Source organism: Ambystoma mexicanum, chromosome 7q (assembly GCF_040938575.1).
Source record: "Ambystoma mexicanum isolate Mex_15411 chromosome 7q, UKY_AmexF1_1, whole genome shotgun sequence".
Lineage (NCBI taxonomy): Eukaryota > Metazoa > Chordata > Amphibia > Caudata > Ambystomatidae > Ambystoma > Ambystoma mexicanum.
In genome coordinates, this window is record NC_090941.1 from 906,804,953 (window position 1) to 906,819,628 (window position 14,676).

Below are 14,676 nucleotides of genomic sequence, written 5' to 3' on the forward strand. Positions count from 1 at the left end.
GCTTTAGTAAACAAGATTTACCTCCTCATACAGGCATGGATGGCCTCCCACGGCCTCTGCCTAAATGACGACAAAACAGAGATACTGATCTTGGGCTCCGACTCCAACCTTAAAAAACCTAGCCCCAACTATCTCGCCTTCAACATAGATGGCAATATAATTAAGGTGGCAACTGAGGTAAAAACAGTAGGTTTCTACCTTGATTCACCTTATCTCTCAAAAAACAAGTTAACACCCTGGCCTCCTCTACAGCGTACACCTGCATATTAATCAGGACCTGCAGACCCTACCTATCCAAAACCAACTGCATCACACTAGCTAACGCATTAGTAATGTTGAAGCTGGACTACTGAAATGTCCTTTGCGGGCGCCAATAAAAATGTCATAAACAAAATGCAAATACTGCAAAACAATGCTCTTAGAGCAGCCTTGGACATACCCTATAGAGCGCATATTTCTAATATTAGGAAAGACCACCACTGGCTAAAAATTAGCGACAGAGTTCTTCTCAAGATACTGGGCCTCATTACACGGATGGAGCTAAGGGATTACCGGCACCGGTAAGGGCACCGGTGCCGGGAATCCCTTAGCGCCATACTACAAGGTCCCTCAGCGGGTCCCGTCCTTAACGTGTGGCCAGACCACACGTTAAGGAAGGGACCCGTTGAGGGACTTCAGGGCAAATAACGGTACCGCTAATAGCGGTACCGTTATTTGCTCCTTCCCCATTCCCATTGGGGAAGGGCCTTGGTGAATGGGGAATTACCGCACCACCAACCTTGGAATGGGGCGGTAATTCCCCCATTCACCAAGGCAGACTCAGTAAAATACCGGCGGCAACCATGGCGCTAATAGCGACATGATTACCACCGTCCGTGTAATGAGGCCCACTATCTCTCACCCACAAAGGACTGAGCAATATAGCACCTCCTTACATCTCCACCAGACTTACCAGAAAGTCTTCTAGTTACCATACTAGAGCTGCTAACCATTTCCTTCTAGAAACTCCTAGATGTAGGTGTACAAAAGTGGGTGGAGTAAGCTTCCCTGTTAGAGCTGCCCAAGCCTGGAATGCACTGCCCATTGCACTGAGAGCCAATCTACCCTATTCTAGATTTAGATGCAAGGTGAAAAGTTGGCTCTGGACCAACGACAACTAGTCTGAGCCCTGCACTAGGCGCTGGATCACTGCACATTACTGCCTTGATACTTCTGATATCTGGATTACCGACAATCTCACTGTCCTCTGCGGGCTGGAGACACCTTCACCCGGTATTTCTTGTATATATGTACTCCCAATATGGCAACATGACATATTTTGCATCAGCTGTGTGTATTGACATGTACTGCATTGTATTGACATGTATTGTTTGTATTGACATGTATTGTTTCCTCTGTATACTGTAATTTAAGCTTAAGCAATCTTGTACCTGCTGCGCCCGGCTACCCCTGGGTTTGGAGCGCATTATCAAATAATAAACATAAACATAAAGATAAACATATGTTTTCCAATCTAATAAACGATCCCTTTCATAAATATATTTATTTTTTCTACTATATATATCTTGTATACTATTGTGTAATAAATTCTTATTTTTTTCTTTAAAACCCAAATTAATAGTTCTTGGACATCACAACTGTTCGGAGGGTCTGTTTACACAATGGGGTGTCCGTGGACATCGCACCTTGTCCGGCATGTTCGGTCTCACATTGACAAACTTTTAATTACTCTGCGGACAACGGGCCCGTTTGCGGACATCCATGCACATGTGCCCTGTGTCTCACGCTCGATGGGATCTGTGGACACTGCCGTCACCCCAGATGCCCCCAGACATCATCATGTGACCGTGTCCATGTGGCACAACGGCATGTCCACGGACGGTGTCTGTCATCGTGGACAGTTTGAAAGTGGATTTTCTGCCAATCTAGTGTGCTTCAAATTGAAGGTTTACCCTTACAGAGATCCTAGACCCATTCTTTGTTGATCTGTCAACCTCTTACAACTTTACAAGGCCTATTTTTGAAACTGTAGTCAGCGGACAGTTCCTCTGAAGGGACCCACCCATTACTATTAGTAATTCTCAATCTGGCACACCAGGGGAGAGAATCTTTTGACAGCTACTTCCAAGAGACTTCCAGGAGTTTAAGAGTGTCATCTGTCATGGCCATCCCACCTTCCTACTGGCCACCACCATCACCATACGAAGGACATGGACAGGGGAACAAGTGCAATGATGCGGAGGAGGATGATGAAGAACAGGAAGATTAGGTAGAGGAAGTTCCTACCTCCATCACCCAGACAGAGCCATGGGTGTGGCGATTCTTGAAGACCATTAGGGGTGTACCAAAAGCTTGGGCTGCCAATGTTGAATGCATTGAGTGTGGGGTCATACTCAGTCACTGACAACCTAGGCAGCATTCTTTTGGGACCACCTCCATGCGACGCCACACTCGCTTCAACCACCCGGGTGCTCTTAGAAAGGTTGTTTCTTTCTCAGGGAGAAGTAGGTTATCTTCCTCTACACCATCTTCCTCAACTGCTCATGCCAGACCATACAGAATGCTGTTGACCCTTACCTTACGGGGGTCACAATACTCTATTGGTACTGCATCACACCGCTCTGCAGGGGGAGCAGTTTCAGAGTGCCTTTGAGGCTGCGGTCAAGGAGCACAAGAAACAGTGCCAACCTTAGATTTAAGGCATACCCAACATATTTTCCTGTCCACCTCTCCCTCCCTATCTGTGGTCGGTGCCCCATCCCTCCCTTTCTTCCCCCACCTTACCTCCTCACCACTCCTACATAAAAACAAAATCCCAAAAATATATAAAAGCCAGAAAGACAAAATAAAAGTTTCTTTAGGACCCAACTTCCACAGTTAGAAAATAGAACTAAAAATAAAAATCACAGCACCTTTTGCAGTCTGCATAGCCCACAGACAGTACGAAAGTCCGCAGACACCTGGAAAATTCCAGGAATGGGGTGGAGGAATTAAAATCAATGAACTTGTTTTTCTTTCAAAAATGGTGGCTCTTAAAAGAATGATTTTTGGGGGGGGGGGGTTATATACTGAACTAACAAATGTTCTACTGAACTTAATTATTTTTTCTTTCACAAAAACTGCTTCAATTTTTTTTTCTGTTTTCATTTTTTATTTACTACAACTACAATTACAAAAAAAATACTTCACAACATATTTCAAGAGTTCATAAAATTTGTTTCAGTGCATTTTGGATTTTCAAGAAAAAACTGATTTCCCACATCAGTCAAATGCACTTCATCTCCTTGAAAAATATTTACACCATCCAACTTGATATTTTCGTTGTCAAAAGATGCCAATCCTAAAGCGTATAAAAAGAAAATCACATACACCTTTATTGACATTCTGTCTAGCTTCTTTGATTTTAGGACAAACAAAGTTTGGGCATTTCCATGTTTGTCTTTGATTGATTTCAGAAAAAATTATCGTTGCAGCTAGAAACAGTTCCATTAGGCTTCTGAACATATCCTTATTGGCAAACTGCAAAGATCCTACAGTCACATAGCCCACACTGTTGCCTCCACAATGCACAATAATAATATCTGGACCTTTAAAGTGAGCCATACTCTCATAGAATGGTGATATAGTTACCCCGTTTAAGCCACAATCTGTATACCACAAGATTCCACTTTGCCCAATCCAATAGTAGCAGAGATGCCACGAGATTCAGAATAAACCTTTAATGAATGGATCCAAGAATCTTCCACCATCCACACACTCTGCTTCTTCATAGCCATAGCCACAGCCATCTTTACTACACCCAACAAAGACATCTCTTCCTATCCTCCTCCAGACTCACAAAACCTGATTGGCTAGTCCCCCAATGTCCTCTTTCCATGCCAGTAGACCCTCTTTTTTCCTGTCGGGGGCCTGACTCGTGAGGGACGATTCAATGAGAGCAGAAAGAGATGAGTGCAGGCTACCCCTCCCTTTGACACAATGGTACAGCTAGTGAACGACAGTGAGACAGAAGTGAGAATCACTCTGTCATTTAAAAAACAGGTAATGTGTAAATCTGATCAAACTAAATGTATTCATAATTCAACAAAACACCAAAATTAAAATAGCACATTGATCTGAAACTGACAGCATTTCTAGTACGTTCAAGTCTATTATACACCGAAAGGCAAATTTCACTGTAAAGTGGTGAGGTTAGTAGTTGAGGTGACTTTGCGTGTTGTGTTGAATACCAGCACACTTCAAGAGTCTAGAAATGCTGTCAGTTTCTGATCAATGTGTTATTTTAATATCAGTGTTCTGTTGAATTATGAATACATTTTGTATTATCAGATTTACACTATTACCTGTTTGTTAAATTTCAGAGTGATTCTCACTTCTGTCTCACTGTTGGCCACTAGCTGTACCATATGTTGTCAAAGGATGGGGTAGCCTGCCCTCATCTTTTTCTGGTCTCACTCTTTCCATGCCAGACATCCTTAATAGACCCGGATGGCACGTGCGGGTCTGCGGTATACTGCAGTGTCCGCTGACACTGTCAGCACCTGCAACACTTTTATTCACCTACAGAAACAGCTCCCTATCAGCTTTGTTTCACTTCCCCACCCTTTCCAGGCCCTCTTTCGGCCACAAACTAATCCAAAATATGTTTTCCAGACTTTTTGCTTACAGTGCTGTCCGCGGACTATGGCAGCGGTCTGCAGATCTAACATGGCGACCGTTTCAAAAATCTGACGCAGCTCATGTTTTTCAACACCCAATCAGCAAGCGTCTTTGATGTCTATGGACATAGAGCCACCCTCCCTCCGATTGGTCCAGAGAGGTCAGCGGACTCCGAATCAGGAAATCAGTCCACGGACTTGCCCCATTTCTCACACATTATTTTAACCTACTTTTTGCCAATTTTTTGTAATACTACTGGATGGATTTACTCCAAATTTGCAAAAGCACGCTTTCGTGACCAAGCTGCTTCTCCTTGCACAAGTTGGGTGAAAATCTGTCCAGTGGTTTGGGCTGTAGGCGCAAGCAAAAATTATTTTCCATTGTGTCTATGAGGTTTTCAAAACTGTTGGGACCCCCCTATAACCTTACCGCCACTTGACGAAACCGCACCAAACTTCACAGAATCAGTCTGCGGTGGCCATATACTTTGTTTGCAAAGTTTGGTGAATATTCGTCCAGTGGGGGGGGGGGTGGCGAGTTATAAGCCTCCCAAAAAGTGCTCTTTCTATGAGTTGAGCAACTTAACCATAACTACATGGCCGCTAATGCAGGCCCTGTAATATGTGTGTTTTATATATATTTGATTTTATATGTATTGCTGATGTGGTTAAGTATTGAAGGTGAATTTCCAGCGATGGCTACTAGGCGTCGTTATAGAATGTGTGACTTCACTCAAATGCACTATACTGCTTTCACATTTCAGCTCAAAGTTTTTTTTCAAGTCTTTTAAAACCCACCAGAACTTTATTGGTGTTGTGTATACATGCTGCAATACTCCAACCACAAGACTGTATATTGCACTGATAATCCATCATAAGGGTGAGAGTAGGTAAATAGTTGTCTTGACAGCCTTGCAAAATGTCAAGAGACAAATGGAGAGAGGGAGATGTATGAGTGATTATCCAAAATAAGGGTATGTTAATATGAATGCAAACATAAGTGAGACAACATCATGCAGGCTGTACTTCTTTTCTGTAGACAACCTATTTTGAATTTCTTGATTTATTATTTTAAATAAAAACAGAATATTTAGATTAAAAACAGCCTGTTTCTGGTCCCAGATTTTGGGGTGAGATTATTGAAGTTGGGGCATTAGATCAGGGATACTTTTATGTGCAACACATCATTAGATAAGTGTGGTATCCATGCTCCGATGGTTGTGCTGTGAGCTGTCCCTGGAATGGTGAGGCAATGAGGTATGCAAGGGGTCTGGGAGTTCTGGGTTTGGTGGTTGGGAAGGAACTTGTGGATGATGGGAGCTGCAACATGAAAGTATGTTGAAGACGGTCTCCTGTTTAACTTCTACCATTGACCTGTAACAAATAAAGTATATTCCTTTTGTACTTACCATGTCCCTGGTTCCTGCATCCTGGCTGTCCTCCCTTTGGTCTCACTTACTACAATAAGTAATCCATATGCTACCACCTGTTATGTTGGAAATCCTTGTGTAACGGAGCAATCCCACAATGGACTGATGAATACCTGCACTTTTGGTTTTGAAGCCTGAAATGTGGATACATAAGGCTGTCTATTATTTGGTGTCACTCATTGGTGTCACTTAGGCAGATGTGTTGAAAAAGTATTGGCCAATGGCAAACGCGTACATCCCAGGGTTGAAGGAATGTCGTGGGTTTGCAGTGTGTGCCTCTTTTGTGCTAAGTGCTTGTATGACTGATATTGCTAGTAACGGTGCAGAGCTTCATGTTGCCCGGGCATTTGAGGCTGCAACGGACATATGAACGGTTAAAGGAAAAACATGTGTCAGGTGCACTCTAGGAGGTCTAACTAACTGCCTTAAAACCCAAACTGTTTGGCTTTAGCAATGCTTGGTTACGGGGGTCCAGAGCAAGAAGACTACGAACCGCCTACCTGAGGCAACAGTTTCCCACACATTGCCGGGGATTCGTTTGTAGGACAGGTTGGTCTACGCCACGCTAACCAGACGTCCAACAGTAGACGTCAGATTGGCTAACCAGCTTGCAGCCGTGTCCGCTGAATTCCTAACCCACAATGGAGTGATTATTAACCCTTGCCTTGACAAAGACTATGCTTGAAACGCGCGCCAGCGTTTTTGTTTCACCTCATATGGCAATACCTGCAGTACCACGACACATGCCCAGAAATTCATTATAAAAACTTTTGTGACAATGAAACAGGTGTGATGAGTCTATGATTATAACGAACTGGGGAAATCCAGTAATATGAAAAATCTCTTATAGTTTGGACGACAAACACCAACTGCCAGCGCCCACAACCAAACTAGGTTTGTCAACCCATCCAACAATCTACTTTCCTGGGAACATTGGAGCTTTAGGTTTCCTGACAAAACAAGTGCCAGGCTGCAGGCTACAATGCGATCCGCAAAGAAGCCTCAATTGCGCAGGGGACCAGGATATCCCTCAAAACTCCACACCCTCTCAACCAATTTCTCAAACCCAAACTGTTTGGCTTTAGCCATGCTTGGTTACGGGGGTCCAGAGCAAGAAGACTATAGACCGCCCCCCTGAGGCAACGGTTTGCCACACATTGCCGGGGATTCGTGTGTAGGACAGGTTGGTGTGCACGCAGGAATCCCTTTACACTGTGAGAAGCCTTTAGGTTTGAATTCTGATAAACTGACCCTTCCTTCTTAGGTGAACAGCATGAATGCCATTAATGTGGGGGCATAGCATTACCTATCCTTTACAGCGCCATGAAGCTAAAATACGAGAGCAGCAAATACAACACCATTAAAGTGTTTTGGTTATTGTTGACATACCTGCGCTTTTTGAGTTGCAAAAGTCCCTTGTATTTTCCACATCCCAAAAGAACCCAGAGCGGTCAAGTTTCCCAATGTCATGTGTGGAAAAGCCATCCAATCGCGTGGCCGCATTTGTAGTCCTAAATTTAAAATGAAAATGACAACACTACAAGTCCCATAATTCCATTGGGGGGGGAGAACACAGAACCGGGTGTCTGCCTCACGCTCGCATGGAATTGGTAAACTTGAGAGTTCTGTGAACCACAGGTATCCAAACAGCAAGTTGACATCTGCAATGGATTTCTGTGATCCGACGTTTATCGGAACCCTGGTCAGAAACTTCATGCCCCTGCTTAGAACACCCTGTGGCTAATTGAAATGTGAGTAGAGAGCTTAGGGCCTGGACGGTCATTTGTTTCACCAAATGGCTGCATTAGGGACACTGGCCCTTTAAGAATCCCGACGCGCGCTATTGCAGTGTGCAGACAGCATCTCTGGCATAGCAAGCGGGGGAAGAGGGTGGGGGGGCAATAGTTACTATTTTTGAACAGGGAGGAAAGATTCTGTTTGTAACACGTTTTGGAGGAAACCCTCCACGCCAGGGACACGTATAATATAACCCCTTTCTTGTTGCGCGTTTTGCCCGTGTTCGCTTGTTTCCGTGCCGTGCTCCCCCCACCTGTCTGCCTGCAGCCGAGGAGAAGGATGCACGGATTAGCAACTGGGGTCTAACTTTCTGGCGCCGAGACCCCCCTCCGCTCGTGGACATGCCCCGACGGAACCGATGAAGCCATGTCCACCCTTTCCCCAGTGCCTTAAAGACGTCTCTTTTTGAGGGGGGAAACCCCGAGGGCTCGATGCTCCTTGAAAGTGGCGGAGGGAGAGCGGGAAGGAGTCGGTGCTTCTAGCACATGCTCGCGGCTGGCTGCATGGTTTGTGGCGAGCGGAGAAGCTGGGTCCTGCCCCCTATGCCCCCCTGTTTACTGCAATGTTTTTTGCCTGCTACTGTGCACTCCGGACTAACGTGAAGGTAAGGCGAGGCGGCACGTCCCCCTCTCACAGTGTGCATGCAAAGCTCGGCTGCAGAAAATGTCTCCCTGCCGTGGCGGTCAGTCCCCCCCCCTCCAGGCTCTCCGGCCGCTCTGCCCTAGCACAGGTGGTTGCGCTCCTGCATTGTGCCCGTTTGGTCCTGCTTGCCCTCGGTGTGGGGGTGCGCCGCATTGTTTTGGTCCTGTTCCACGCTACACGGCACGGGTGTTTTTATTTCTGCGCAGAACGATTCTGCCGCAGGTTGTGTGGAGTTAAAAAAAATAACAAAAAAAAAAAAAGAGAGCGTGGACTTCGCTCTGCAGAGCTGCCTGGCGTTTAGTACACATAAACGGAGACCCGCGCTCCCCCACCACCCACCCCTTCCACACACGGACCCGTCAAAAAGTGGTATGATGTGCTGCGCTCGTTTCCGCGCATACCGTGTTGGGAATGTGAGGTGGACTGGTTTCCATTAGGTTGTGCCTGTTCACCTACCTCTGTGTGAAATGCATAGACTGCTAACCACCTGTCAGTTGCCGATGTGGTCATGCTGTGCTTATGTCAACACCGGCGTGGCTGCATTATTTCCCCTGTGAACTTGAGTGGCTGTCACCCCGTGCGTTGACTGTCAAGTGCAATGTCCCCGGGTCTCCACCCTCAACCAGCCTAGGGGCCCGTCCCAAAGATGCTTGAATTAGAAAACACGCACATGCACGCGAGGCTGTGCCAGTGCAGCTGACGGAACAGTGCTGGGTGGAAAGTGCCTGCCTGCTCTGACACTGGTGCCCATATCAGGAGCGTTGTGATCCGAGAGGGTGCCGTGATGACGCCCGCGCGCGTGGGCTGGGCACGGCATTCGTCACACATGCTTAGCAATTGTTCAGGGAAGCGTGCCCTAGTCGGCTGCTGACATCAGAGCCGCTCGTTTCCCCGGCAGCGTGTCGCGCAGCGGCACGGCTACAAGTCCGTCGTGTTAGGTGCGCGTTCTGCTGATGTGACTTCTTGAGACTTTTAATCGACTTCCAGTGCACGCCTAGGCCGTCCTGGCAATGGGGCGTTACATTGAGGATCGTGCTGTGCGGTTTCAGCTCGGGCCCTGCAAGGGTTACTCCATTGCTTAGATACCGTGCACCTCGCTTCATCTTCATTCCTATTTTAGGCTCTGGGAGCATTTATTCTCAAGCAGATTTGCCATAATGAAGCAAGCTATGATTGGCCGTGCACGTTGTTAAGCAGCCTCCTGCCATCACAAGTGACCATCCACAGACCAGGCCTTCTTTGGCAAGCCCACCTGTGAAGTGTTGTGATTATAGTGGATGATTGCCTTCATTTCCATTTGCTGTAGTTGGAGAACAGACAATACTGGCTGCTTTGCATAAAAACAAAATGCATTCTGGGAACATAAGAATGACCACCAATTTATTAAATGTGTCTGTGCTAGTAATTCAAACGTTTATTCTACCTGAGGATTCAATGCACACTTGGTATTTTGCACATTTCCTCTGTCAGAATAGTCACCCTGACAGTAAAATGTGTGCTAAGCATTCGTTTGCTTTTTACAGAGCAACATGTCCTTGACAGAACCAAATATAGAATCAACTCTGTCTGGACATTCATGCACTGCCAATTTCCCAAGTCACAGCTAGGCAGACCCACAACTTCCCTGAATCACAGAAGCCTTTTTATAATGGCACAACCCCCTCGGAAAACGCTCCGTGAATCAGTCCCACAGTGTCCTGACTCTGCTGGTTGGAAATGTAATCAGTTTGCAAACACATTTCTTTATCCCTGGCAGAGCCTTTCATATGCATGCTGGTACGTTTCCAACTCAAAGACCTCACAAAGCACCAGTTACCCTGCACATTTGTGACAGTTAAAGTGAGCAACACAAACTGCATGTTTAAAGATTTGTTTATAGTGTGTCTACTATCTTGACATGCAACAAATAAAGTAAGCCATGAGGTCTACCATCTTACATGCAAAAAATAAAGTTGCTTTAATTCACTAATCAAATGTTTTTAACATCATGAATAACAACGAGCTGGACGTTTGCCTCAAAGAATCTGCATATCTATCTGTCTTTGTTTATTACACATCTTCTTTCTATTACATGTCTTAAATCACTGAAAGTACCGTGGGGTTAACTAGATTTTTCCATTTGGCATTATCTTGCATTTTGGGACTTACAGTTTACCATTCAGGGTGTGAAAATTAAAGCCACAGTTATTTACTTTTGGCTTAACATGCTGCTATAAAGATTTACGTGTTGTTATGCGGCTTTATTATGCAATGTGTGTTCTTTGTAAGTAAACTCTATAAGAAATTATTATCATACACCTTCAAATACAACAATTTCAGCCAAAGTTTGTGATCCTGGTCACCCCCCCCTCCGCCCGCACCACACTACCTCCATCTGTCCGACCATCCCGCTCCCTCCTTTTTGGATTGAGACAGAGTACCACTAGTTCCTTTTTTCCACTCCCACTACTGGTGCTAAGCGTGGGACATATATATCAGCTTTGGACAGTTTCATTGTTTAAGTCTGGGCTGTTGAGCAAAGGACGACTTTCAGATGCAGTCTATAAAAACGTGTGCCGCGCAAATGTACGCCGCATGATATTCGGGAGTCTCGCAGTCTGGGGCAGAGAGCTTCCTGAACTTTGGGGGTTTGGGCCTCGTGTCTAGACGGAACATCGCTCAGGCAAGACAGTTTTTGCCCGAGCCCTTGTTCCGTCCCAATTCCTCCCCTGGATAGAAAAAAGAAAAACTTAAGCTTAGAACAGACAACAATACACACTATAAACAGACCATATCAAAATGCTACTGGGGAGATGCATTTAAACTTACTATTGGAAATGGGAGACCAGGGGAGTTTGCCAAGTCATGCAATTTTCTCTTTTGGCGAGTACAATTTTTCTATCTTTGTGTTTAAGGTCGTCTGTGCCTCAGACGTCTGCATATGAATTCATATGTATGATTTAAGAGAGGAATTTCGGCAGGAAGTCACTCCACTCAGTTGAGATTGGTATGAAAAGGCCTGGCCGTGTATACTGCAGAGGACTACGTGCAGAGCTCTCAAGTGTACACATTCCATGTGTATGAGGGCCATCCAGTCCACTTCGTTTTCCTTTCAATTCTGGCACTCTTAGTTTTCTTTTACATATTTACTTAAGGACTGCAAGGTCCAGAATTCAACTGGAAATGCAATACCTTGTCAATCATGATTTGGGAATTTCGAGAGCTCTGTGGGAAATTTTAGGGAGAAAGATGCATGTGCAAGAAAGACAGGTTAAGTAGAATGTGTCTTAATAACGGTAAGGATGTGATGGGTTAGAATGAAATAAGGTAGCAAAGAGGCCCATTAGAAAAACAGTGAAAACCGAAAGGGAATATAGAGAGATGTTCTGCCAAACCTGAAGCAAGATTTTAATTGCTGGTGGGGTCTGTGGTGTGTTCAGAGCAAGGAATACCTCTAGGGAAAACGGTTCGCTAAAGAAAAGGGATTCCAGGATAAATCATGTTTTTAAAATGGGGATGAAGGTAGATCTTGTGCCACGTGAACTCGATGGAATGATTCCCACTGTATCTTGGCATGACTATATTTTGTAGTTTTCTTAAGGGTGGATTAGGCCTACGCAGACATTTCAGTGGTGTACAAAGACAGTGGGTCTTATGTGTGATCTTGTATATCAAAGCAGGTCTGGTCTATTTACTACAAGGCACGAGCTTGACCATGTCACTCTTATATAGACAAAGATTTAGGTGTGACTGGAGCAAGCATGGCAATAATAGTGTGCAGTAATAGCCAGCCGTTGTCTTGCTGAAAAGGAGTGTTTACAACCTTTGCTGCAGTGGAAGGAATGGGGTCATTCGGAATGCAATTTTATCCTAGATGTTTGGAACACTGCAGGAAAAGAATTAGTGGCAAAGTGTCCTTACTGCACAGTGCATTCGTGTCTGGGGGTACAGTCATGTTCTCTCTTTGGCAAATGTCCTGGAGGTTTTGGTTTTATTTTTTAATTTTTTGGATTTGTAGAGCGCACTACAGCCCATAGGCATCGAGGCAATATGAGGAGACGGTAGAAGGCTTGATTCAGGGTTACATGAATGCGGCCCAGACAGAGTATTGCTTAGTACAGATTGCTTCGTTACAAAATACATTACATTACATTGGATGAGTGTTATTGGAAGCATACACAGAGATACATGAAAGATGGAGACCCAAAAGTATGAATGAATGGCCTTGTAAGTGAGAACTGTAGTCTCAAGAAGTACATGCGCTTTCATTGGTAACCCTTTTAGTGATAATGGCATTGGGCTCACCTGGACTGTAGTGTGCAGTACTGCCTTAAGACAGGGTTTGAAATTGAGGGGAGCTGGGAGCTATTTTGCTCCTGCTTGTGGCCTAGAAATGCCTGGTCAGCTTGACGCCAACAGGCACCAGGAGCTACTTTTGGCTCCCGAGGCCAAATGTTGCAGAACAAAAAACACCTACGAGAATTTAACTCTGTGCACTTGGGACAGTCTGTAAATAAACATTAAGACACATCTACATGACATGTAAACGATAACGGGTCATCATTTATGGACAAAATTATATATGTGTATCTTATGTGGAATTTAGATCTGCACAGTGCTCTGAACTAGCTCCTCCTTCCCCACTGGTAGCTCCTGCTCCCTGGCTAATACTGGATACCCAGGAGCTGCTTTTAGCTACTGCTTATCCAATCTTAATTTGGAACCCGGATGGTGATCAATTCTGGCATTATACGTGCCCGTTCTGCTGCGTAGACCATGTTTGGTGCACTGCATTTTTGGTATTCAGGAATTGGAGCGGGTCATGTTTTATTCTTCAGATCTAAGTTGTTATTTGTGTCTAGCAGGAGGCCTGTGCCCACTCTGTTGGTGATCAGCAGAGGGGAGGTCCTGCTTGCGGTCAGAGTGGGGAGCTGGTTCGTCATGTGTAGGTGGGACAGGGGATTCGGACACACACTTTTTGGGTGTTTATTTTCATACCAATGACATCCAGCACTGTAGGTGCCTTGCTTTGCATGTGTTGTAAGGCATAATTATGAACTATCTGCACATTGGTAAACTTTAATCCATCACGCTTCACATGTGGCTGCATACACGTTTAACTGCACACTGGATGCAGTTGTTCACAGGGAATGTCTTTTTCCTTTCTATTTATTTTTATATATGAAGTATCACACATGTAAGAACATTTCCTAAATAAACACAAAAATGGATTATAATGTTATGCCAGTAGTGTTCACCCCCATATATATTATGTAACTACTCCTGTTTGTGTGTTTGGGTTACTACTACTAAGTAAGTCAGGAGCACATTTAGAGTTACTCATAGCAACATGTTTGTGAATGGCTTGACTCACTCCATGTTTAAGAAATGGGTACATCCTAATTGCTCAGTCCCCTCATTATGTATCACCCCAAAGTATTCATTAATACACATTTGGAACCACCACCAAGTGCTAGTGATTATACCAGATCCACAGAATAGTTAGTATAGATATCCTTCAGACAATAAGGAACTCCTAATGGCTGCACGATGACATGCATTTAAAGTCTGAGATTTTAAGAAGTGGGTAAAATGTTTGGAGGAATCGGGGGCTTTGGGGTGGAGGTTGGGGTATGCAGAACATGACTCAGTCTCCCTTTTCTCTTCAGGCAGTGAAGGAGGAGCTTATGATCCACTGTGTCAAAGGCCGTTCTAGATAATGTGTAGGTGTGACGGATAATGTTATATCTTAGTAGTGTCTATGCAATGCAGCATTCATCTGCCGGATAAGCTTCTACAGGCGATGATTACACTAATGGTATTGCTTTGTTCAGTTTGAGCAGATAACACAAAAACACATTGCCGCAAAAGAAATGGTACTATTCACCTTACACATTTGTTAAATTAGTAGAGTACCTTTTTAGCTGGGACTCTTGTGTCAAATCTTGCCCCAAACTCAATCATATTAATGCATGATTCATGTAAATAATTACCACATATACCATAACATTTTAAATATATAATTATTATTATGATACTTTTACATTTCAAGTTACATGGAAAAATACAGACACATGTTTCAGTATGTTAAAAACAAATTGTGAACAAAAAATGAGAAAACATTGAATTAAATCATCTTCCAATCCTGTTATTGAAGATAGTGAAGAGGG

General features: G+C 44.4%; 1 protein-coding gene across 1 annotated transcript in view; it reads left to right on the forward strand.

Annotated features, from left to right (window-relative positions):
* Positions 1–7,963: 7,963 nt before the first annotated feature.
* Positions 7,964–14,676, forward strand: part of DLG2 (discs large MAGUK scaffold protein 2) — a 5,493,568-nt gene continuing 5,486,855 nt past the window's right edge. Inside the window, exon 1 of the mRNA XM_069639853.1 lies at positions 7,964–8,489. Coding sequence (XP_069495954.1) covers positions 8,448–8,489 — 42 coding nt within the window. The 5' untranslated portion in view covers positions 7,964–8,447. The remainder of the gene's footprint in view (positions 8,490–14,676) is intronic.